At 41.3% G+C, this 26,836-nt stretch overlaps 1 protein-coding gene across 10 annotated transcripts in view; it reads left to right on the top strand.

The window, feature by feature from the left end:
- The window catches only part of PSME3IP1 (proteasome activator subunit 3 interacting protein 1), a 33,310-nt gene that overhangs the window by 157 nt on the left and 6,317 nt on the right, over positions 1–26,836 (top strand). The window contains exons 1-7 of one of the 10 annotated variants that reach the window (XM_055364321.2): positions 2–203; positions 11,670–11,787; positions 12,087–12,228; positions 13,082–13,180; positions 13,584–13,706; positions 18,716–18,848; positions 21,880–21,944. In XM_055364321.2, coding sequence (XP_055220296.1) covers positions 12,102–12,228; positions 13,082–13,180; positions 13,584–13,706; positions 18,716–18,848; positions 21,880–21,944 — 547 coding nt within the window. In that variant the 5' untranslated portion in view covers positions 2–203; positions 11,670–11,787; positions 12,087–12,101. Of the gene's footprint in view, position 1; positions 484–514; positions 1,400–11,346; positions 11,512–11,669; positions 11,788–12,086; positions 12,229–13,081; positions 13,181–13,583; positions 13,707–18,715; positions 18,849–21,879; positions 21,945–26,836 lie in introns of those variants that run through there. The other 9 variants (XM_055364319.2, XM_063700228.1, XM_055364322.2 and 6 more) reach the window with 9 other exon arrangements.

Raw genomic sequence — 26,836 nt, 5'->3', positions numbered from 1 at the left:
GAACAGGAAGCCCTGAAGGGTCAAAAGAAATACAAAAGCAAAGGCTATTTTCTTTTTTTTTTTTCTTTCTTTCATTCCTTCCTTCCTCTGTTTCTTTCTTTCTTCCTTTCATTTTTTTTTTCTTTTTTAAGAGCGAGCGGCTCTGCGGTGGCGGTTTGGGGTGGGCGCCGCCGAGGTGAGGTCGTCTCGCCTCCCGCGCGCCGGTAGGTGAGTGCGGCCTCGGTCCTGGCCTGGCGGCGACACCTGGGTTCCAGCTTCCTTACGGAAGAGATGAGCTGCGGCTGCTGTTAGGGTTAGGGCCAGGCCTGTTCTCAGTCCGCGCACCCACTCCTTGTCCGGAGTAGCCGAAGCCTGGGGCTTGCGGGCCCAGCCTGAGGGGAGCTGAGGGTGCCCGCGGGAAGGCATCTGGGTCGCGGCGAGGACCCTTTCAGGCGGGCCCAACACTGCCGGGCGTTTAATGGGATTTCCCCAATTTTCTGCTAGGTAGGGCCACCCAAGCTTCAAGTGAGTAGCAGGCTCCGTTCCAGAGGTCTTGGAACAGGTCCAGGTTACTCACTCCGATGTGCGGCGTCTGGTTGGAAATGGTTGAATCCCAGAATGGCAGTGCAGGATAGGAAGCACATTTATTGTGTGCCATGTACCAGTTGCTGTGCCAAGCAAATTTTCTATTACGGAAAACAAGCCAGCTGGCCCGTTTTGCAGAAAACTTAAGGAACAAAGAGAGTTGAAGCGTCATGCTTGAGAGTTGGTGGTCCTTGTGACTGTCAGTCCACACAGAGGAAAGGGGGAGACCTGTTTGTTCGTAGTCGTGGTTCTTTAATGTTAGTGGAAAACAAGATCTCCTGGGGCCCTTTTAAAATGCGGTTTCTCAGACTCCCGCACGCTCGGGTAGTCCGACTGGTTAGTTCAGGAGTGGGACCCAAGAAGCCAGATGCGAGCCTGGTGATCGGAATTCCCGATGACCTCTTGCCTACCACCTGTGACATAAGATTTGTCGATTCATCAGTTATTTGGTGTATTCATGTGTCCACAGGGACACCATAAAATGGAAGGCACCCTTCTGAAATATTTGAAGGGAATCAGTGGGTAGACTCCTTTTTGATACAAAGTATTGAGCCAACAGCAGCTTTTACAGTCTTTTAGTTAGATGACCTGCGAACAATTTGTAAGGGTCTGAAAGTAGAGGCTGCCCGATTATCTTTCTCAACTGAAGTCTTCATGTCCTTACCCTGTGGGGAAGTGCTTCATGATATAAGAAAGGAATAATTGTGTCAAAACCATTTAGTTGATTATCAGTCTTCACTTTCATCTTCCAAGAATCGTGATGCTTGGTTAGAATCAAGCTGCTGCTTTAGCTATTGAAAACCACGTATGTGGTAAATCAAGTAACAAGTGCAATGTAAGTACAGGGTCAGTCATAGTGTAATTATGCCTTTATGGCAGCTAAATTAAGCATTTTCAACGTGTTCACCATTAGTCACCTTTTGAACATACTTTGTCTTCATTCTTAAATATTATGTTTCACTCTTTACTATAGAATATGTTGTTAAGATTGTTTTGTCTAAAATCAAGTATCGACAAGTTTAAAAAAAAGATTGTTTTGTGTTTGGTTTTCTGTATTTCCACTATGCTCTATGGAACTATGGGTTTGTTTTTGTTCAATTTGTTTGGTATTTATTAGACTTCTTGAATCTGTGGATTAGTGTCTTTCATTAATTCTGTAAAATTCTCAGCCATTTTATATGCATATATTGCTTCTTCCCATTGTCTCTCTTTTTTATCGATTTAACTAAACCTTTTCACTCTCTTCCCTATGTCTTTTACTCTGTTCTTTCGTAGTACATTCTGGATAATTTATTCTCCAGAATAAATTAAACTCGGCCTCTGAAATCTTAAATCATATATTGCAATTTTTAGTTTCTGAAGTTCTGTTTGGTTTGTGACACTTTTACAGTTTTTTATTTCTTACTATTTTGAGGCTTAATTTTATTTCTTTAAACATGGAAAGTATAGTTGTTTTTATAATCTCTATGTTTAATTCCACTGTCTGAATTCCCTTTGGGGGAGTCTGTTTCTGTTGTCCATTATTCCTGCTGTTTTACTTCCCAGTTCACCTTTACTTTGAAGCTGTAGTTCTTTTGGGCACCAGATTAAGATGGAGAGGGAGGTAGTTGTCAGACTCCACTCCCTGGATGGGCTCCTGGCTTGAACTTGTTTCTGTTATCTCATAAAGGCACTGAAACTTTAGCTTTTAGGTCAGAGAAATCCTCAGGATGAAATCCATTTTGAATATTGGGCTTAATTTCTGGTTTTCACCTTCTAGATTGTGTCCAAATTCTTTACTATCTTGTTAGCTTTTCTATTTAAGAATTAATATTTTTGGCTGGGCGTGGTAGCTTACACTTGTAATCCCAGCACTTTGGTAGGCCGAGGTGGGCAGATCACTTGTAGTCCGGAGTTTGAGACCAGCCTGGCCAACATGGTGAAACCCTGTCTCTACTAAAAATACAAAAATTAGCCAGTCATGGTGGCGGGCACCTGCAATCCCAGCTATTCGGGAGGCAGAGGTAGGAGAATCGCTTGAATCTGGGAGGTGGAGGTTGCAATGAGCTGAGATCATGCCACTGCACTCTAGCCTGTGTGACAGAGCGAGACCCTATCTCAAAAAAAAAAAATTATTTTTGACAAATTTCCAGCATATTTAGTGCAGAGGTGGAGAATTGGTTTCAATTACCTAGCCCACTACTTCAAGAAATGAAAATCCCCCTGTATTCTGAAATTTGGAATGTGAAATTTGTGTGATTTCCAAGTTAAAGATGGTTATTCTTCATATACCTAAAATTTCCACCACTTTTCACTGTGCATCGTCACAGCCATTATGAAAATTAAGCTTCCCCAATGCTTATTCTAGTCTTCCTTTCTGAACTGCTTAGTGCCTCTTATGGCCTGTAACCTAGTTTTACTTTTCCTTAAATTGCTGTGTGCCAACCTTATGTCTTTTACTGAATGAGTGTAAGTTCCTCAGTTGCCTGTTTAGTACATAGCATTGTATCTTGCACATAATAGGTTCTCGGTAAATATTTGCTTCAAAAATTTTTTTTCTTTGAGATGGAGTCTCGCTCACTTCGCGCAGGCTGGAGTGCAGTGGCGCGATCTTGGCTCACTACAACCTCCGCCTCCTGGGTTCAAGCAACTCTCCTTCCTCAGCCTCCCGAGTAGCTGGGATTACAGGCATGTGCTACTACGCCTGGCTAATTTTCATATTTTTAGTAGAGACGGAGTTTCACCATGTTGGTCAGGCTGGTCTCGAACTCCTGACCTCAGGTGATCCACCTGCCTCAGTCTCCCAGAGTGCTAGGGTTACAGGCGAGAGCCACTGCGCCAAAAAAAAAAAAAAAAAAAAAAAAATCTTAGTTGGCCTTGTCTGGTTATTGTAATGCAAAGCTCTTTTTTTTTTTTTTTTTAAAGGGAAATGGGTATCTCCTTATGTTGCCCAGGCTGGCCTTGAACTCCTAGGCTCAAGCAATCCTCCAGTCTCAGCCTCCTGAGTAACTGGGACTGCGTTTTTTTGTTTTATTTTGTTTTTAATTTGGTCTTGAAGTGGAGTTATATAGGGTGGGGGGAGGGAGGATGGAGTATGACTTGAGGTGTGGGTTAGGTTCTGAAGCGAGCCTAGATGACAAAATAGCTTACAAGCAAAGCTACCCTTGAAATCTCAGGGAGGCAGCATGTTAATTGTAGGAATACCAGTGTTGCAGAACTCTGACATGGCCAGTATGATATTGTAAAATACATATTTGGCCTTCATCCGTGTCTCCTGTGGCATATGACTCCTATAATCCTTGAAATCTCCAAAATGACTAGTGTCTTTTTATATGCTAAGGAGCTGACTGATGGCTGGCAGCCCCTAAGTAACTTCAGCATGGGGGCTGGTCACTTGAAAGACCCAGGCAGGATTAGAGGGTTGGGACCTTCAACCTCTCCCCAATGTCCAACCTCTGGGGAGAGGAGAAGGCAGATGAGCTGATGACCACCAGCGGTCACTGGTTTAATTAATCATGTCTAAGTAATGAAGCTTCCATAAAAACCCAAATGACTGGGTTTGGGGAGCCTCTGGATAGGTGGACATGAGAGGTTCCTGGATGACGGTGCCCCAGAGAGTGCATGGAAGCTCTGTGCCCTTCCCATATGCCTCGCCCTATGCATCGCTTCATCTGTATCCTTTGTAATATGCTTTTATAATAAACCAGTATATGTAAGTAAAGTGTTCCTCTAAGTTCTGTGAATTGGTCTAGCAAATTAATAGAAGCTAAGGAGGGGGTCATGGGAACCCTGATTAATAGCCAGTTGGTTAGAACCACAGGTAAAACAACCTGATTCTTGTGGTTGGTATCTAAAATGGAGGCTAGTCTTGTGCGACTCACCCCTCAACCTATGGGATCTGACGCAGTCTCCATCTAGGTAGGTAGTGTCAGAATTGAACTGAATTAGAGGACACCCAGCTGGTTGGTGTCTGCTGCAGAATTGGTTGATTGCTTGGTGTGTGGGGACATATCCCTCACAGAATTATACTGTGTTGATTGTTGAGTGAGAGAATAGGAAAAATGCTTTGGTTTGGTTTGGGTTTTTTTTTTCTCTATATCCTCAGGCAAGTTTTATTTCGGCTTTGGAAAAAACTGCTGTTTTTCTTCCTTTGAGCCCCAGATGAAGTTGTTGGTTTGTATTTAGGAGTCACAATATGTAAAAAATACAATGAATACAATCATTCATGCATAGTGAGGGAAGTATTTATATTCAGAGAGGTGCATGTGAATGAGGATCAGCTAAGGGAACCGATATTTAAATTAGTTATCTTTCTTCTAGTGCGTATAGGTGAATTCAAGATAAATGCACATTTGAGACCCTGCCCTTGTGCTATGGAAAGATAAATAAATCAATACTTTTTTTTTAACTTCTTTTTTTCCCCCTCGCCAGGCAAGGTCTTGTGCTGTTGCCCAGGCTGGAGTGCAATGGCCCTCATAGCTCACTGTAGCCTGGAACTCCTTGGCTGAAGCCATCCTCCCACTTCAGCCTCCTAAGTAGTGCACCATCACACCTGGCTAATTTTTAAATATTTTTGTAGAGACAGAGTCTCACTGTGTTGCCCAGGCTGGTCTTAAATTCCTGGCCTCAAGTGATGCTCCCAGCTTGGCCTCCCACAGCTTTGGGACTGCAGGCATGAGCCACTGTGCCTAGCCTGTTTGTCTGTTTGTTTGTTTGTTTGTTTTTAATAGAGTTGGGGTCTCACCATCTTGCCCAGGCAGGTCTTGAACTCCTGGGCTCAAACAATCCTGCCTTGGCCTCCCAAAGTGCTCAGATTGCAGGTGTGAGCTAGTGCACCAGGCCTTAATTTCTTTTCTTTTTTTTTTTCTTTTTCTGAGACGGAGTCTTGCTCTATTGCCCAGGCTGGAGTGCAGCGGCGTGAAATCTCAGTTCACTGCAACCTTCGCCTCCTGGGTTCAAGCGATTCTCCTGCCTCAGCCTCCCAGGTAGCTGGGATTACAGGCGCATGTCACCACACCCAGCTAATTTTTGTATTTTTAGTAGAAATGGGGTTTCACCCTGTTGGCCAGGCTGGTCTTGAACTCCTGACATCAAGCGATCCTCCTGCCTCAGCCTCCCAAAGTGCTAGGATTACAGGTGTGAGCCACCGTGCCTGGCTGAATTTCTTATTGTATGTGTTTCATAGATGCCTGAAAGGTTATTGCAAATTGCTCCTTATGATAAACATTTAAAATATGGATTAAATTTCTTTTTCTGTGGTTTAGTTTTTAGATTCTTTTAGTCTCCTTTGCTACCGGAATATGTTAATTAAGCTTTGGTGTTAGAAGATTGACTTCACTTTGCCTAGTAATAAATACTAACAGCGGGCTCTCTGTTAGTAGTTGTCATTCTCTAAATAAATTTTATGATACAGGAAAAGTCAGCTAAATTTTTAAAAATCTAAATAACTGTATCTTGGTAGAAGTGCCTTCTGGCCAGAAATAAGTCTTTATTTGGAATATAGATGAGTTAGCCAGATGGCAAATTCCTCTTAGTTGCTGTCCTGCATTTTGAAGTACAGTGTGACTTGAACATCAGAGTAAAAAATGTTGGAAAGCAATAATCTATATTTACTGACAAAAGGAAATGGATTGACCTATTGCTTTTGCTACTGAAAGTGAAGCCTTAAAACAACAGAACACAGAAACCTGATTCTGGTGTGTTTTAACATGTACAATCTAATTAATTTTAGAATTAGAAGGATATGGTGGCCAGTGATGTAAACACTTAAGTAGTTTGCCATCACATAATTCAATTCCATAGGAAACCAGATCTCATTGCTTTGTGTCATGGCACTAGCTAAATGGAGTCATTTTTCAAGTTAGGAATAGCAATTATTTGGGGAGCAACAATGTAAGTTTTGTATTTTAAAACGTGTAGTGTGCTATGTAAGAACTGAGCCCATTTTGTCCCACCACCCTGGAAATTAAATGGGACGGTCTCCAATGTAAACCCAGTAGTTCAGTGTTACCAGTTACTTTGGCTTGAAATATAAGAACTTTGTTTTCTTGACGGTCAGGCAGATTTGAAAACCACGTTCTTTATTTGTGCCAATTTGTACTCTAAGTTTGGTGGACAAAGTGAATTTTGAAATGGTTTTAGTTTTCCATGAATTCCCTATTTGAAGAAATTGAATAAATCCTTTAAAAAATAATGTAATGTTTAGTTTGATAATTAAACTTGAGTCACTTTGGAAAACGTGAGTAAAGGAAAGCTGACAGCATTTGTTTACTCTTTCTAAAGTGGAACACAGTAAGGACAAAATAAGCATTCCTAATGTAAGTCCTCTGCATTCCTACAGGGATCTTCACAGTTAGAGCCCGTATCCCTGATATCCCTGAGCTGTTTGTCTTTTGATTTGTTTTTAATTACCCTAGCAAACAAAAGGGAAAAAGAAGAGACTTGTGAAAATTTACCTAGACAGTAGGAATTAGAAGTCAACACAATCTAATCTTCTAGCTTCTTTGTCTACTTCCAGCAGGTCAGTAAGTTACAGGTACTTATCACCTCTTTCTTGCCGAATAAACAGCCATTGGACTCTTCAAAGAAAAACGCTGTCTCCATCAAGTACTGCTTTCGCAGGATAAGTGACCATTTTTAATCAGTTGAAATTAAAGGAAAGTAGCAGTTATTTTTGAAAGATGACATCAATTATATAATATAGTAAAGAGATTTAATTTTTAGTCCTTTGTTTCTTACTGCACAAATTGTATGGTGTTTGAATAGAATTCCCATGATACTGACACTTCAGCAAATACTTGCTTGATGGCTACCAATCTCTATAACTTACATTGCACAGTACCTAGGAATATTCATGTGAGTTCATTCCTCCCTGCTCAGATTCTTCAGCTCCTCGTGGTTGGTTTATTCAGTAAGTATTTGAATACCTAATATATGCCAGACACTGTGCTAATAATAATAAGCACTGTGGAGACAAAAAGCTGTTGGAACAGTCACAGATGATAAAACACAAAGAATAAGGGCTGTAGTAGAGTTATGAATGATCGTAGCAGGAACACAAAGGAAGGAAATACATATTAACTACTCTAGGAGGTCTTGGAAAGCTTCATAAAGGAGATGGTCTTTAGTCTGATTCTGGGCGGTTGGAGCAGCAGTTTGCATCGGGTGAAAAGAAAGCAAGGGCATTCCTGGCAGAGGGAACAGCCTGAGCAAAGCCATGCAGAGAATGAAGACCTACAGAAGAAAATGCTAATTTGAAAAAAGATGCATAAAGCAGTCTGTGTTTTAGTCTAGTCTTTTTAAACTTACAGAAATTTATTACTATGTGTGGCCATCTAACTTGGCTTATTTTCTTTATTTGGGGATCAAGGGAATGCCAGAATTATGATATTAATGTTTTATTACTAATTAATTAATTAATTAATTTATTGAGACAGGGTCTCACTCTGTTGCCCAGGCTAGAGCGCAGTGGTGCGATCATGGGTCACTGCAGCCTTAGCCTCCTGGAGTAAATGATCCTCCCACCTCAGCCTGTGAGCAGCTGGGACTACAGGCACACATCACCATGCCTGGCTAGTTTTTTAAATTCTTTGTAGAGATGGGGGGTCTCACTTTGTTGCCCAGGCAGGTCCTCCTGCCTTGGCCTCCCAAAGTGTTGGGATTATAGGCATGAGCCACCATGCCCAGCCTGAATTAAGATATTAGTTTTAAAGAGCAGACTTTTGTAAGTGTGCATTAGTTTTGACAGTGTGACTGTGTTTTCAGGACACCAACCCACTGAGAGCTGATGAGAAATACATTTCTTGTATTTTTCTCTCCCCTGCAACACTTGCCTTTAAATTTTTTTTTTTAAATATGCATTTACTTTATTTCCTATTTTCATTAACCAACTCGTTTCTGGTTTTGTCCCTGTGTATAAAAGATTGTAGGCCGGGCACAGTGGCTCATGCTTGTAACCCCAGCACTTTGGCAGGCTGAGGTGGGCAGATTGTATCGCTTGAGTCCAGGAGTTTGAGACCAGCCTGGGCCACATGGTGAAACCCTGTTTCACGAAAAAAAAAAAAAAAATTAGCCAGGTGTAGTGATGCATGCCTGTAGTCCCAACTATTCGGGAGGCTGAGGCATGAGAACTGCTTGAGCCCAGGAGGCTCTCTGAATTCTTATTTAGATGGAAATGTAAAATTCTAGGGTTTGTTTTTATTGTTGTTGTTGTTTTTGGCATATTGGAAGATTTTTAAATTTTCTCTTTTAAAAATATAGGCCGGGTGCAGTGGCTCACACCTGTAATCCCAACACTTTGGGAGGCCAAGGCCGGTGGATCACCTGAGGTCGGGAGTTCGAGACCAGCCTGGCCAACATAATGAAAGCCCATCTTTACTAAAAATACAAAAATTAGCCGGGCATGGTAGCACACACCTGTAATCCCAGCTACTCAGGAGGCTGAGGCAGGAAAATCGCTTGAATCTGGGAAGCGGAGGTTGCAGTGAGCCAAGATCATGCCACTGCACTCCGGCCTGGGCGGCAGAGTGAGACTCTGTCTTAAAAAAAAAAAAAAAATTATATATGTATAACAAGAATGAAGAGAGACATTTACTGGGGCACCAATGGCATTGCCGTATCCTAGTATTTATTTCCCAGGTTTAAATCGTATCTAATCTGATGAATTCGTTTCCTTGAGACATGATTATTTTTCTCCATCTTATAAAATTAAAGTAACTAGCAATGTTTGGCTCAGAAAAGCAACAAATTAGGAGGAACATGGGAATTGTCTTCAAACAACTGAAGTATGGTCATGTTAGAAAAGATTTGATTCTTTTTGTATAGTCCCAGTGGATTGAACCTATGTATTGAATTTATAGTAAAACAGATTTCAGTTCAGTTTGAGGAAGAACTATCCTAACAGTCAAATCTGCTTAGAGAGGGAGTTGGCTGCCTAGGAAGGGAATGCAGTGGTCCCTCTTGAAGTTTTAATATATGAGCTGGATGACCTTCTCCTGGGTGTGTATGGTAAATTCAGATGTCAACTGGATTATCATATTAGGTGGGCTATAAGGACTATCCCACCGTGAATTATTTACTAGGAAAAATGTGTGATGGAAAGAAACCGGATGATTAATACAGGATGAGAAAGGAGACACGGTTAATAGGGGATAAGAAAGGGGGAAATTGAGGGTTCGCAATGTCTCTCCCAACCATTAGAGCCCTAGAAAGTTCACGTTTTCTCTGCCAGAGACATTTAAGAAATTGTTGGCTCTGGTTTCATAAGAGGTTGTTCTGTAGAACTTGAGGAATTTTTGGCATTTTCACAGAGACTGAACAGTTCTGCTTCAGTAATGAGCCTCTGGCTGGAGTCATTGAGTGCTGCTAAATCAGAAGTGTCCAGGTTGTGGGCTTTAGGTGGGAGCAACAGCGTCTGACAGTTGATTTCATTTCTTTCTAGTAATTTTCCCAATTCGCTCTTATTGTTACATTAAACTAATAGCAACAGTAGTATTCAGGCTGAGACTGTTCTCTTGTTCTGAACGTTTGGGTTTGTTTTTTCATTTCATTTCTAGCTTTACTAAATAAAAATGTTGCATGAATATTCTCAGCACTGGAATTTGAAGTAGGAAGAAAGCTGAAGTCGACATGTCTTTGTTTTCAGCTAAGATTTAGTGTTTTCTGGGGAGGAGTATGGTAAAGTTGGTAAGAGTATGCATTTTTGATATCAGGCCTGGATTTGGTTCTCAGCTCTACCATTCACCACCTGTATCACCTTAGACAAATAATCTAACTCCTCTGGACCTCAACTTCATCTGTAAACAGATAATATTTCTCATAGGGTCAATGATCATGTAAATTAGATAATATCCATAAAAGGTATATAATACATGGTAAGAGCTCATTAACTGTTAGCTGCTTTATTTTTGTGGTAGCATGGAAACTTACTGTTTTTGTTGTTAGTGGTCATCTTGGAATGGACATTGGATTGAATATGTGCCTCCTTGTTAGCACATAGTGCTGTGAATAACATGTCTGGGTAGGGGTTAATTCCACAGTTACTCAAAAGGAAAGAAACCAATAAAGAAAAACAGAGGTTTAGTTTAAAAGGAGTAATATGGCCAGGTGCGGTGGCTCACCCCTGTAATCCCAGCACTTTGGGAGGCCTAGGCGGGCGGATCACTAGTTCAGGAGTTCGAGACAAGCCTGGCCAACATAGTGAAACCCCATCTCTACTAAAAATTCAAAAATTAGCTGGACGTGTTGGCACACGCCTGTAGTCCCAGCTAGTCAGGAGGCGGAGGCAGGAGAATCGCTTGAACCCGGGAGGTGGAGGTTGCAGTGAGCTGAGATTGCACTACTGGACTCCAGCTTGGGTGACAGAATGAGACTTCATCTCAAAAAAAAAAAAAAGGAGTAATAAGTAATATACACTCTGCTATCTTTATTTCCTTCTCTCCTCTTTGAAGAAAAGCTCAGGTAGAAATAACAGATTCGGTAATCTTCTGTGCCAAAATATGCATAAAATGGTTGAGGTGATTGTGGGAGTGAGAAAAGAGAAGGATTGAAGTTCAAATCTTAAATGGCACAGACAAGGGGTTTACAGGGAGGAAGGTCAGAAGAGATATAAATGAAGAGTCAGATTAGTATTCAGGAAAGTACGTGGAACTGAAGTTGGGAGATCTGTTCTTCCAGTCTCACTTTCTCCATTCATGGTTTGTGCACCTTCCCTGCTATACAGACTGGACTTGATCACTAAGTCTTCAATAGCTGAGATTCTCCATCTTAATCTACTTGGAGGCAAGAGCAGGTGAATCAAGATAGTGTAATGTCTCAGAAACAGGAATTTCAAGAAGAAACAATGTCAGATGTTACAGAAATAAAGGAGGATGAGAGCTGGGAAAAGGATGGGATGCTCAGGAGGCCAATTTATCTGGATTAGAGGGACAGAGAAATAGCTGCAATATGAGATTTACTATGGAACACCAGGTAATAAGAATTATCCCAGGTCCTCTTGCCAACTGTGTAGATAACATCGATGTTAATAAAAATTCTCTGATATGTCAGGAAAAATGTATTCATGTGCTTTCATCAATGGCCTATAAATTAAACTATTTGAGAATTTTTTTTTTTTTTTTTTGAGACAGAATCTTGCCCTGTCGCTCAAGCTGGGGTGCAGCGGTGTGATCTCGGCTCGCTGCAACCTCCGCCTCCCAGGTTCAAGCAATTCTCCTGCCTCAGCCTCCTGAGTAGCTGGGATTACAGGTGTGTGCCACCATGCCTGGCTAATTTTTGTATTTTTAGTAGAGACGGGGTTTCACCATGTCAGTCAGGATGGTCTTGAACTCCTGACCTCGTGATCCATGCGCCTCGGCCTCCCAAAGTGCCAGGATTACAGGCATGAGCCACCGCACCCGGCCGAGAATTTTTTCAATTCAAAGTTGGAAGATAATTTTTAGTTTGTTGCTGGGTGAGATGGAGCTAAATCTCCTTGTTTCTCTTTAGAATTTTAATTACAGTTCTCACTTGAAATGATTTTTTTTGTTTTTGTTTTTGTTTTGTAGATTGGTTGTTTCATTATGGATGGAGGGGATGATGGTAACCTTGTTATCAAAAAGAGGTTTGTGTCTGAGGCAGAACTAGATGAACGGCGCAAAAGGAGGCAAGAAGAATGGGAGAAGGTTCGAAAACCTGAAGATCCAGAAGGTATACTGTGACAGTCAGTATAATGGTCTTTAATCCACACAGCAACCCTGCAGAGTAGGTATTAATTGTCCTCACTTGGTTTTATTTATTTATTTTTTTGAGACGGAGTCTCACTCTGTTGCCCAGGCTGGAGTGCAGTGGCACGATCTTGGCTCACTGCAACCTCTGCCTCCCAGGCTCAGGAGATTCTCCTACCTTAGCCTTCGTAGTAGTTGGGATTACAGGCACCAGCCACCACGCCTGGCTAATTTTTGTATTTTTGGTAGAGATGGAGTTTCATCTGTTGGCCAGGCTGGTTCCAAACTCCTGAGCTCAAGCCATGCTCCTGCCTCGGCCTCCCAAAGTGCTGGGATTACAGGTGTGAGCCACCATGCCTGGCCAATTGTCCTTACTTTAGAGTTGAGGAACTGAGACTCGGGGGCGAAGTCACCTATGTAAGGTCCTGCACAGCTGGGAGCAGAGCCAGCATACTCACATCCTGCTCCTTTTCTGCCTACCACACTTCCTTCCAAGAGATTCTGCTCCTCTCCTCCATCTATACAGGTGGATCCATGGTCTGAACAACTGAGAACACTGCTGCTGTGGAGGGTTTGGGCTGGCCCCTCAATCAGTTAACTGTCTCAGGCCATGGGCGCTATTGACATTGATAGTTGGCTTTGAGAACTGGTGGCCCCTCTCTGAGGTCCAAAGGGAAACTGGACTTTGTACTATTTTTGTGTTATCCACACCCTCAGATCATGCAGAGACTTGACTTTGTCTTTAAAACCTTTTGTGATTCCAAAATAATATGAAAACAATCTGAAGTATATATCTCCTCCCCGTCCACCTCTCTCCCCTCTCCTTTTCCTTTCAGAATGTCCAGAGGAGGTTTATGACCCTCGATCTCTATATGAAAGGCTACAGGAACAGAAGGATAGGAAGCAGCAGGAGTACGAGGAACAGTTCAAATTCAGTAAGCTTCAGAAAACAGAGAGTTCAAGGGGCTCTGTGGGGTATTTTTGATGCACTTTTGCCTTGTGCAGCACTTTTCCTAACTAGCCGTGGAATTGTCTTGATTTTCGAGTCTCCAGATGCTTATTTGGTGGAAAAGAGACAGCCTTCAGCCTTCTAGACCACATTGAATATTTTTGTTTAGAGCTCAAAACACCCATTTTAATTCTATGGTAATATTTAGTAATGGGAAAAAATGCCTTGTTTTTTTTAATGCCCTGTTATCTATTGAAACGCCATGGTATTTACCAGTTCTTTTTTTTTTAATCCCCTGAAGAATCTGCTGTTTATTTAAAAAGGGGAAAGGAAAAATCTTATTTTTCCCTTTAGCCTGCTAAGTGTTCCTTGTTTAATTATTTCCTCAGAAAACATGGTAAGAGGCTTAGATGAAGATGAGACCAACTTCCTTGATGAGGTTTCTCGACAGCAGGAACTAATAGAAAAGCAACGAAGAGAAGAAGAACTGAAAGAACTGAAGGAATACAGAATATCCTTTGTACTTGGAGGAAAACCTGTAAGGTGTCCATTTTCTCATCAGCATCTATGGATGTTGTCTCCTCATCAACAGAAAGAGGGTTTTTTCTACCTGGTGATCTCTCAAGTCCCTTTGAACACTGATATTCCTGTGATTCTGAAAAGCTGGTAGTGGTTTGTGGAGTTTGTGTTGTGTGCAAGAGTGTTATAGTCAAAAGTCCACATCCTTCTTAGGGTTAACTCAAGGCATCAATCCTGCTAGTACTGGGATTAGACTCTGACACAGGTGGGCAGGGCAGTCAGCTTCATCCAGGGGAGAAATTGGCCTCTGAGTTTTAAAAGAACATGTTTAGCAACTTTCCTATATTCTTAGTAAGATGTTCTCTAGTGGTATAGCATGCCCTGTCCTGATAGAAGGGCTGAGAAAGCAGCAAAGATGACTTTGCTCTGGATCAATGTTGCCTTTTGGTCATCCACTTGAATGTCTTCATAGACATCCCAAATGAAACTTGGCTGAATCAAAATTCTCAATACTGTGCCACATCACCCCCACTCTTATCACACTGCCCTTCCCCAAAGTCTCTTCTTTTTCTGGTCCTCCCAGTCCCAGTAGCTGGTAGTCCTGTGCCTCCAGGTGCCTGGGCCAAGAACTGTTTCCAAAACGTACTCCAAATCTCTTGAATTGTTGGTATCTACTGCTACTGTAGCAGTAGTAGACTTTCTTCTGGACTCCTGTGACCATCTAATTGGTTTGTTTCTGCTCTCATCCTCAATAATCTATTCCTCAGACAAGAAAGGGAACTTTAAAAACCATACATGGCATCATGTCACTTTTCTATTTGAAACACTCTAGTGGGTTCCCCTTACATTTAGACTAAAGTCTTACTCTGTATCAGGCCGTAGAAGGTTCTACATTATTTAGGCCAACCCGCCTCCTTCTTGCATCTTGAAGCCACTCTTTCTCATGTTGACTGTACTGCAGCCTGCTGGCCTTCTTTATGTTCTCTTTCACCATGCTTTCTGAGTCAATCTCAGGGCCTCAGACTTGCTGTTTCCTCAGCCCAAAATGTTCTGCCCTCAGATTTTGCAAGAGGCATTTCACAGCTCAGCCCTCTGCTCAGCTCTCCCTTTTAGAGACCTTCCCTAAGCACCCCACCTAAAATTGCTGTCGGTAATATCAATTTTTTTTTTTGAGATGGAGTTTCTCTCTTGTTGCCCAGGCTGGACTGCAGTGGCGCGATCTCGTCTCTGCAACCTCCGCCTCCCGGGTTCAAGCGATTCTCCTGTCTCAGCCTCCCAAGTAGCTGGGATTACAGGTGCATGCCACCACGCCCAGCTAATTCTTGTATTTTTAGTAGAGACGGGGTTTCATCATATTGGTCAGGCTGGTCTCGAACTGGTTACCTCAGGTGATCCGCCCACTCCAGCATCCCAAAGTGCAGGGATTACAGGCGTAAGCCACCGCACCCAGCAAGTAATATCATTTTTATAGATTTGTCACTATCTGAAAGTTGTCTTTATTTATTTGCCTACTGGTTTGTTTATCTCTTTCCTGCTAGAATGTAAAGTAAATGAGCTCCATAAGAAAAAAGACTATCTGACTTGGTCACTTCTGATTTCCCCAGTGCCTGGCATATAGTAGATTCTCAGTAAATATGTGAATAAATTAATAAATGATTCATAGGAGATATTAATAGGACCATTTATCTTCATGTGAGGAAGCTTATTTGGATATTTCAAGCTTATATGTTGAGTAACATCACTGGTGTAATCCAACAGGCTTCACATCTAAGATGGACGACATTACTGTGTATATGTACTAGTTGGTATTTTCTTGCAGAGAATGTGCAGCACATTCCATTTTAAGAGTTACGTGGGAGGCCTGGACACAGTGGCTCACGCCTTTGATTCCAGCACTTTGGGAGGCCGAGGCAGGAGGATCGCTTGAGGTCAGGAGTTTGAGACCAGCCTGGCCAAAATGGTGAAACCCCGTCTCTGCTAAAAATACAAAAATTAGCCGGGCATGGTGGCTTGTGCCTGTAATCCCAACTACTCAGGCGCCTGAGGCAGGAGAATCGCTTGAACCTGGAAGGTGGAGATTGCAGTGCGCCGAGGTCACGCTACTGTACTCCAGGCTGGGGACAGAGCAAGACTTTATCTTAAAAAAAAAAAAAAAAAAGCGTTATATGGGAGAAGACATGGACAGATTCCCTGATTCCCTGGGAATTGATTTACATCAGAACTGGTAGGAAAAGACCTGGCTTCCAGTCCCAGTTCTGTTACTGGCATTTAGGTGCAACATGGAGATAGAAGCTCATGGGAAGTTATACCTCAATCTCAACTGTAGGATTGAGGCTGATTATTCTGAACTCCCCCTTCCCTGACCCTGATGACCCCAAAATAATATGTGTTCATTTGTAGAGATAGGCAGATACCCATATTGTGTTGTTTCAGACACCAAGCTTTTTCCTCTAAGGAAATACATTCATTACACTTCTCACTTGAATGATATTTTGTTTTATATTGGTAGACTAGCAAATAAGACATATGGTGTCCCCCAGAGCAGCATCTGGGGAGAAGTGCTGTTGAGTGTGAGATGCCCTTTGGTTTTCAATTAAAAGGAAAGAATGAACAGGGCAGCAGTGAGACAAAAGAAACCTTTGTGTCCTGGTAACATTGCAGTACAATGAGGCTCCAGGGATAAGGGCTTTAACTGGAAACTTGGAAAGTTCTGTCTAGAAAAACTGAAGAAAAGCAGGCCTTCCAACTCACTGACATCTAATATACTAATCCCAAGCATGCAAGTAGCCAGAGACATGTTGAGATAGGAATTGAAGGATTAGACATTTGTTTATTGAAGCTCTAAGTTAGGAACTGTTTCTTGGCTTTGCTTGATTACTATATGATATGTTGTATAATAGGATACTTCTGAATACAAATAAGCTGTGGTTTAAACCATGTAAATAACAGAACTCTTGTTTCGTCTCAGGTTAAACCAGTATTTAGCAGTATTGTGTATGTTAAAAAACGGTGCAATTTTAAGAGAATGCTGATCTAATGAATTTCTTGAGATTTTTGAGGTGTGTTTGTGTTTTTAAAGCATTTTGGGAGAAGAGGGGCTTAAGAAGGAAAAATTGCTTGTACTTTGCGGATCAAAAATAAGATTATTAACACCCCCTACCCCTAAAAGGTTAGGACTTTTCTTCATTTCAAAAGAATAAAAAGTTAAATGTTGGGTTTTGTCTATGTTGTGGTATAAATAATGTATAAATATATACATGCTTTTGTTGTGGTTTTTTTCCATTTTTGTTTTATTTTTTAATATTTAATATTGAGAGTTTTGAGAACTTCTGTCTCCTAATGATGGAGTTGCAGATAAAAAAATCACAACATGCTAATTTTTTTTTGGCATTCTCTCCTAGAAAGATGAAATCTTTTTTTTTTTTTTTTTTGAGACAGTTTCGCTCTTGTTACCCAGGCTGGAGTGCGGTGGCACGATCTCAGCTCACCACAACCTCTCCCTCCTGGGTTCAAGCGATTCTCCTGGCTCAGCCTCCCGAGTAGCTGGGATTACAGGAATGTGCCACCACACCCAGCTAATTTTTTGTCTTTTTAGTAGAGACAGGGTTTCTCCATGTTGGTCAGGCTGGTCTTGAACTCCCGACCTCAGTTGATCTGCCCACCTCGGCCTCCCAAGGTGCTAGGATTACAGGCATGAGCCACTGTGCCTGGCCAATCTATTTTTTTGTAAATAAAAATGAGTATTAACATTATTTCCATGATGACCCTAAAAACATTAAATTCATTAAACTCATAATAGTACTAAGCATTATATCTAATTTCCATTGCATACTGCAAATATTTAAGGTAACTTGTGCCCATAAGAACAGAGTTAGTTGCCTGGAGAGTGATTAGAATTAGAACCTTAGGATTTCTGGAAAATCTTAGGATTTTCTCCATTGTTCAAAGACGCATAGACAAATAACCTTAACCATACATCCTCTACTTCCACCCACCTCTTTGGGCTGATAATTCATGCTTCTTAGATTTCCTGGGCACTAGATGTCACTATTGTTCCAGGCACTAGTGCATCTTAAATAAGGACTTGCACTGTGTCAGAATACTTATCTGTTGTCTAAGACGTTTCAAGAGACAGCATAAAACGGAGGGAGAAGTGGAGGGAGAGGAGGGAGGGCTGGTGGAGGGAACAAGTGAAAGTGACCTCCCCGACAAAAATATGGGGCCTTTCTTCACTTCAAAAGAGTAAAAAGTTGAGAGCCAGAGATTGGCATCAAGAACGAAAAACTGATGTTACAAGCGAACTGGTCATGCTTTTAAAAATAGCTTTTCAGTTCTTGTATATATGCACAGGATTTCTCATTAAAATCACCTTTGATTGTTTCTTGGCCTTTTGGCTAAGATCAAGTGTAAAATCACCTTCAGAGAGTGTTTAAAACAAACTCCCAGGCCTCTAGAGGTCTCATTCAGTAGGTTTGGGGCAGGGAGGGACTTGACATGTTTAATGAGCCTTGGGGTGATTCTGATGTTTCCTTGCACCAGTGGAGCAGGAGTTAGTCTTTGTGATGTTTAAGATTAATTGCCACTGATAGTCAGAACAACATTCTGCAAAATTTGATTTAACCCTTGAAGGGGGAAGCATGTTTTCAGGGAAGTCACATTTTTTTTCTGTTTTCTTTATATTCCTTAAGATCTGTTTTCCTCATCAAGCATGATATTGGCCATGTCCTTGGTAATAGTGGGTTTTGTGGCTATGCTCAGATTTTCATTGAGAATCAGAGGAAAAGGTTGCTTATCTGTATTATTTTGGGCTTTATATGCTGTCTTCCTCCATGGTCTCTTTCATTTATCTTTGAATTGGCTGGATTTGACTGGCAGAATAAAGAAGGGTGGGGCATTTATTTAAATAAGTAGGCCAGACATTACATAGCACAGCCGAAGGGCTAGTGGGTTATATTTGTTGTCTTCCCTTTTGCTTAGTTTGACCCTTAACTGGTAACTCACAATAACCTCAAGAAGGTTGGAATTTCTCAAGAGAACAAGAAGGAAGTGGAAAAGAAACTGACTGTGAAGCCTATAGAAACCAAGAACAAGTTCTCCCAGGCGAAGCTGTTGGCAGGAGCTGTGAAGCATAAGAGGTTAGTCAGCACTCACACAACTCAGATTTCTCTCTGACCGTGTACTCTGAAACACCACTTGTAATGGAAGCCAGAGCCAACGCTTGCCTCGCGTGAGTCCTGGTGAAGTTCCCTTGGTGTGCTCACGTATCTCTCCCTTTCCAGATTTGGGGCCTTGTATAGGCTTTGACCCTCGTCTCTCTGATCACTTATTCAACAAATATAAATAATAGCTACTCTTCAGTGGGGATCTGCCACACCAGGCATTGTGTTAAGTGCTTCCTGTGCATAATCTCATGTGTTCTTCAACAGCCCTATGAAGTACAATTATAATCCCTGTTTTGTAGATGAGAAGACCAAGAGTTTGAGAGTTTGAGACCCTTCTTTGTGCAAGATCATAGAGAAATAGAGAGCTAGAGTTCATTATTTGGGCTTCTGTCTAGAAAAATGAGGTAGTGAGTCTTGTGAAAGGATCTGTGTAGGGTGTACTGAGAGCAAGGAGAAGGAGCATACAATGCTGCTGGGAGGGTGTTGTGTGCATCTTCATGTTGGGGAGGTTGGGGGAAACCATTGGAAAGATGCTGATTAGGTAGGACAACTAGGGCTTTGACAAGCAACAAGTGAGAGAACAGTCTAAGCAGAGGGAATAGCTGCTGCAAAGGCATCCTGTCCTGAAAGAACATGGCAGCCCTGGCAGGGTTACAGACCTGGCTGTGGCTAGGTTTAGATTGATGTGGAAGTGATAGCACTGTCTCAAGGCTATGATAAGTTCTTTGCTATGTTTGCTCCTCCCTTTCCAAATCCTGAAATGTCATCAGAGTGATTGAATCTGGTAATTTCGATCTGACCCAACAGACTGTTGGCGAAATGATAAGTTTAAGTGCAGTCTATTAGGAAAATCAATATGATATATTGGCAACCAGCCATATGTTTTGAAGGGAGTGTATTGATGCAGTCTTGTGGTTTGGCACACCACCCATCTGCTGCAGATGTTCTTAGGAACACTGCCTACATGTAAAAATGTCATGCTGGTATAGCAACAGAGGGGAGGAGTTATCCTGAGAAGGGCTCGCTACCCAAACCATGAATTATTCCTTTCAAGTTCTCACATAAGCTTTCCTGCAAGACTAGGGACTCACAGGATTTGGACCTGGGTCAGTTTTACTGGAATATGCCAAGGGAGGGCTCTCCAGGTGATCAATTTGTTATCCCTTGAGACTGCTCTTGGTGGTCACAGAATGGGTGTTGTAACTGTTTCCCTTAGTTCTTAGATCACCTTTAGAAAAGGCTCTGTAGTAGCGTATTTGGTGACCTGCATATAACCCCTTTTGGGTTTTGAAACAACATCATTTAATGTTTCTTTGTGTAGTAAGGTAGTCTCCTGGGGCAGGAGTTCCTAATCTGTCCGACCCTGAGTTTATTGGAATCACCTGGAAGTTTGTTAATAATTTGTATTCGCAGGCCTCGCACTAATTCTGGTTCAGTAAGTTTGAAGTGAAGTCTGGGAGTCGTAGTTTTCAAAGTTCCATGAGTGATTCTGCTGCCTGGTGAAGGTCTGGAAGCCATTGGCATGTATATGTCATGAAGCATAAGAACAAAACAAGCAGCAATTTCTTACCTTCTTCAAAGGAATATTCTTTACTCTCTTCTAGTTTATTCTTTTATTTATTGTTAGAAAAAACTGTCAGATACCTAGTTCATGAATGTGCAGCCTTTTTAGTTATAAGCATCTGAAGCTATAAATTTTCCTTAACTTTCATTGTATATAAGTTTTATATTTCCTTCTAAGTATTTTAAAATATCCATTATGATTTCTTCTTTGACTCAGGAATTATTTAGAAATGTATTTTTTAAATCTCCATATTGAGGTAACAACCATATTTCAGTGAGGGGGAAGATAAGCCTTCCCCCTCGCCACACACGTTTTAACACCTTATGATGATATATATATATGTATATATAACAGTGTCTTAGAGGCTGCAAAATATGTTTCTCTTTTGTCATTGATTTCCAACTTAATTGCATTGTGGTTTTGTATACTCTGATTCTTTTTTCTTTTTCTTTTCTTTCTTTTTCTTTTTTTTTTTTTTTTTTGAGCTGGAGTTTCACTCTTGTTGCCCAGGCTGGAGTGCAATGGCGCGATCTTGGCTCCTGTGCCTCCCGGGTTCAAGCGATTCTCCTGCCTCAGCCTCCCAACTAGCTGGGATTACAGGCATGCACCACCTTGCCTGGCTAATTTTGTATTTTTTGTAGAGACAGGGTTTCACCATGTTGGCCAGGCTGGTGTCAAACACCTGACCTCAGGTGATCCGTCTGTCTTGGCCTCCCAAAGTGCTGGGATTACAGGCGTGAGCCACCGCACCCGGGCCTCCCACATAAGTCTTAAATGGAACCTGCTGTGCACTCCCTGCAAGAAAATACCAACTAGTACATACACACAGTAATGTCCCCAGTCTTAGAGGTGACTTCAGTATGGTCTGTTGAATACCACAAACTAGACATTATTTTTTGATACAGTATTTGTTTAGATTTATATTTGTATTTGCCAGTTTATTTGTTCACCACCCCTTCCTTCTGGGATCCCTTCCTTCTGGGATCATTTCTTTCTTCATTGAAATACATTCCTTATACATTCTTTTAGTGAAAATCTTCTGGGTGACTCTCAGAATCTCTAGCATGTCACTAAAGATGTTTTGTTCAATCTGTAATTACTAAATGTTTGTCATTTATGAACATGTCTAAATATTCTTGAAATCCATCTGTGGTTCTAACCAATTTGAGTGATAAAGACGGCCAAGAATCTGAAGTTGAAGTGATGCTTGATACAGTGCTTTATTTCCTGGATTTGTCAGGAGTTTAAATTGTCTTTATGACTAATGATGCAATTGGAAGGAGATTAAGAATCTGAAATGAATACTTTTCATTCATTTTTATCATCCCAGCCTCTTGAGACTGCCTAAGACCCATATAAATAGTTATTGGAGCTCCTGATTCCCTAAGCTTTGATCCGCAGGATTGGACATGGCTCAAGTCACCATGTGTTTTGTTACAGCTCAGAGAGTGGCAACAGTGTGAAAAGACTGAAACCGGACCCTGAGCCAGATGACAAGAATCAAGGTGGGTGGCAGCCTTCATTACTTCCTTGTACTCAGAATACACATGAACCACAGTAAAGGGCTGTAATGCATTGCTTCTGCAAATGAATGCATTTCTGTCTTCAAGCAAGCCTACCTACGCTTAATTTACCCAACTTTTTTATGCCAGGCAGGATTTTATACCAGGCAAGAGTTTATACCAGGCAGGATTTTATACCTGCAAAAGTTATTACATTAGAAACCAGTGAAACTGATCAATGAAAATAGTACTCTCCCAGGAGTGCTTACCAGGCCCTGGTCATACCACCTCTGCTCACAAAAGGTGTTTTTCTGTTTCCCCTATATGTCAGGTTTCTTGATTTCACCTGGTTTGCTACCAGTGGGAGGTAAATACCTGGCTCCTGCTCATTGTTGTACTGGATTGAGCCTAGAAGCTTAATACAATCTCAAGGAGTATACTTTTTTGGTTTTTACCTTTATGTGATGAAATGTGCCTCTGTATTAAGAGGCAAGAACTTGTAAGTGAAGGTGAATGTTACTGGGGCTGGATTAGGGATGAGAAATTCGAGTGTGTTTTCAGTTTTATTCTAACTCCATGTGGGATTGAGACTCTGAACTAAATTCCATCGATCAACAGGGCTTACATTAATTTCTCTCAAAAAAAGATGATGCTTTTTAATATGCATCTACTAAGCACCAGTGGTGGTGGTCTGTTGCTGTTACCCTTTTGCTCTAGAACCTACTTTCAAAAAGAAGAGTCTGGGGGAAAAAAAAGAGCCTGCCTTTTACCCGTATCCTCTTCCATCTAGTTCTCCTTAGAGGGAAACAGAATTATACTTTTTTTTTTCTTTTTTTTGAGATGGAGTCTCACTCTGTCGCCCAGGCTGGAGTGCAGTGGCTCAATCTCAGCTCACTGCAACCTCCGCCTCCTGGGCTCAAGTAATTCTCCTGCCTCACCCTCCCGAGTATTTGGGATTACAGGTGTGCGCCACCACACCTGGCTAATTTTTGTATTTTTAGTAGAGACAGGATTTCATCATGTTGGCCAGGCTGGTCTTGCACTCCTGACCTCAAGTGATCTGCCTGCCTCGGCCTCCCAAAGTGCTGGGATTACAGGAGTGAGCCACCAAGCCCAGCCACATTTCTTATGTAGCCATCAAGAGCTATTCTATGCATGTGCAAGCAATTGTAAATATGTATCTTTTAAATGCTTTATTATGGATAATTTAAGCAATATTCAGAAGTTGGGATAAGTATAATAAACCCCCATTACCAAGCTTCACTGATTTTTTTTTTCTTTGTAAGGTATCTCCTACAGGAAAGACCGTCAACAATTTTTTTTTTTTTTTTTTTTTGAGACAGGGTCTTGCTCTGTCACCCAAGATAGAGTGTAGTGGGGTTATCTTGGCTCATTGCAGCCTCTGCCTTCCTGGTTTAAGCAATTTTCATGCCTCAACCACCCAGGTAGCTAGGACTACAGGCATGTGCCACCACGCCCAGCTAATTTTTGTATTTTTAGTAGAGACGGGGTTTTGCCATGTTGGCCAGGCTGGTCTTGAACTCCTAGCCTCAAGTGATCCACCTGCCTCGGCCTCCCAAAGTGCTGGGATTACAGGTGTGAGCCACCACACCCAGTCAGCAGTTTTTAACACATAGCCAATTTTATTTCATTTATATCTCTCAACTGTAATATTTTGTGACAATTCCAGACATTATATCATTTCATTCATAATTCTTAATATACGTCTCTAGCAAATACAAGTTCTTATTTTGTTTCTTTGTTTTAACAATTACAATACCATTATATTAATAATCACAGGCCAGGCGCAGTGGCTCATGCCTATAATCCCAACACTTTGGGAGGCTGAGGCGGGCAGATCACCTGAGGTTGGGAGTTTGCGACCAGCCTGACCAACATGGAGAAACCCTGTCTCTACTAAAAATACAAAATTAGTCGGGCTGCTGGCTATGCCTGTAATCCCAGCTCCTCAGGAGGCTGAGGCGGAAGAATCGTTTGAACCTGGGAGGCAGAGGTTGCGGTGAGCCGAGATTGCACCATTGCTCTCCAGCCTGGGCAACAAGAGCGAGACTCCGTCTCAAAAATAATAATAATAATAATCACAGTAATTATCAAATATTATCGAATATTAAGTTAGTATTTTCTCCAGTTGTCTCAAAAAAGTTTTTTTCTTTTTAAAAATTATGATCTTGGGCAGGCGCGGTGGCTCCCACCTGTAATCCCAGCACTTTGGGAGGCCGAGGCGGGTGAATTACGAGGTCAGGAGATCAAGACCATCCTGGCTAACACGGTGAAACCCCCGTCTCCACTAAAAATACAAAAAATTAGCTGGGTGTGGTGGCGGACGCCTGTAGTCCCAGCTACTCGGGAGGCTGAGGCAGGAGAATGGCATGAACCCAGGAGGTGGAGCTTGCAGTGAGCAGAGATCGCGCCACTGCACTCCAGCCTGGGCGACAGAGGGAGACTCCGTCTCAAAAAAAAAAAAAAAAAAAAATTATGATCTTAGCAAGGACCAGACATTATATTTGGCTACTATGGCTTTTTTAAAAAAAGTATTGAGGTATAATTCACATACCATAAAATTCACCCTTTAAAAGGATACGACTTAGTGGTTTATATTTTTAAAAAATCAGTTGACCATAAATGTGTGGGTTTATTTCTGGACTCTCTTCTTCCACTGAGCTATATATGTCTATCTGTATGCCATTAGCACACAGTCTTGATCACTATAGCTTTGGAGTAAGTTTTAAAATTGGGAAGTGTGAGTCTTCCAACTTGGCTCCTCTTTTTCAAGATTGTTTTGGCTATTTGGAGTCTCGAATTTCCATATGAATTTTGGGATCAGCTTGTCAGTTTCTGCAGAAAAGGCAGCTACGATTTTGATACAGGAATTGTTGGAATCTGTAGATTAATTTGGCAATATTGCCATCTTAGCAGTAGGCTAATATACCCTTTAATTTGAATTTAATCTGTAAGTTCTTCCTTTCTAAATTTATATTTTGTTTTCTTTGTATTTTATTTGTGGAGAAACTGGGTCTTTGTTCTTTAGCATTTTTGTGGCTCTAGATTTTACTGATTGCATCCCCATGCTGTTTCCTGCTACCTTGTGTTTCCTGTAAAATGGTAATTTGATCTGGAAGCTTGATCAAGTTGGTTTTTTCGGCAAGAATACATTATATACTGTTTTCATACTTTCACTGTTAGTAGTATTTTAATCTAACCTACTCTGTTCATTGCTTAATTCAGCAGTTATCATACCTTGGGAATCATTGCATAATTGGACATAGAGCACTTCCTCATTCCTTTTTAAGGCTGTGTAGTATTGTATATTGCATGGGTATATCATTTATCCCACTTTTTAATTGATGAACACTTAGATTGTTTCCATTCTTTCCCTGTTCTGGTGTTTCAGTAATAATCCTGCACATGCATAATTCTTCACATGCACAGATCTATCAGGTTAAATACTTTGAAGTAGACTTGATAGGTCAGAGAGGATATACATTTGTAATTTAGGTAAATATTGCCAAATTGCCCTTCAAATAAGTTATCCCAATTTATACTCCCATCAGCAATTTTGGAATTTTTCACTGACATCTTTTTAATAAATAGGAAATTTGCTTAAATAGGATAAATGTATACTGTATATGTGTATACACACACACACATAAAGCTTCATAGGAATATTTTTCTTTTAATTAATTTTTTTTTAGAGATAGGATCTCACTTTGTTGCTTAGGCTGTAGTGCAGTGACTATTCACAGGTGCAGTCATGGCACACTACAACCACAAACTCCCAGGCTCAGGTAATCCTCCCACGTGAGCCTCCTGAGTAGCTGGGGTTAAATGCTCTTGGCATAGGAATCTTAAATGTATTTCTACAAGTAAGCTAGTCGCTCTTTATATGGTACTTATTTCCTGGTAGGAACTATACAAATGAATCAGTGGAAAGGAAAACTTGTGTGGATTTTTTGAACTATCTCAGGCAGACAGCTGTGTTTCAGAGCCATCTTTTTGTCATTCTAAATCCCTTCTTCCTACTCCTGCATTCTTGCAACAGGAACTAGGCAGGAAGTGTCCTCCTTTGCTAGGAATTAAGGCTCCACAAGAAGAATGCTCCCTGAAGCTTGCTTCAGCCCTGTCCTTAGCAGTGGGAGGATTTCCTCCTTGGGCCCCTATGACTCTGATAGAAATTCAGGCTTCCCCCAGCGAAGACTTTGAACTTAAGCACTGAGCAGAGCCAGTGAATGCACAAGTTGGCCCCATCTACTCCCAAGTCACGCATCTGTCTGAATACTAAGAACATTCTCTATTAGTAATTTTCTGTGTTAATTTGGTATGACAATGTGGTCCTGCAAATGCAGAAGTTGGCAGGAAACTTCACCAAATGGGTGAGATCAGAGGGCACCATTTTGTTCTCTTTGGACAGTTAACTGCTTTTGGAATGAAATTTGTCAGATTTGCAATCTCTTTTCTTTCTTGAAACCTCCTAGATAATTGGGGTATTTGGTCTCTTCACTTAAACTCTTCTGATGCCACAGTGGTCCAGATTCCTTGATTATATTTCTGTAGCTAACTTCCATTCTTCCGTTAGGCCAGTTGTCTACCCCCACAGGCACTCTGACTTTCATCCTTCTTTTCTATGTAAAATAGAACTTTAAATTCCATTCGCCCTTGAAATATGGTCATGTGCCACATAATGACATTTTGGTCAATGATGGGTGCGTATACGATGGTGGTCCCATAAGATCATAATATCGTATTTTTACTGTGCCTTTTTCTATGCTTAGCTATGTTTAGATACACAAATACTGACCATTGTATTACAGCTGCCTACAGTATTCATACAGTAACATGCTGTACAGGTTTGTAGCCTAGGAGCAATAGGCTATATA

This window comes from Gorilla gorilla, chromosome 18 (assembly GCF_029281585.2).
Source record: "Gorilla gorilla gorilla isolate KB3781 chromosome 18, NHGRI_mGorGor1-v2.1_pri, whole genome shotgun sequence".
NCBI lineage: Eukaryota > Metazoa > Chordata > Mammalia > Primates > Hominidae > Gorilla > Gorilla gorilla.
The sequence above is the reverse complement of the archived record's forward strand: the minus strand, read 5'-3'. Positions and strand labels throughout refer to the sequence as shown.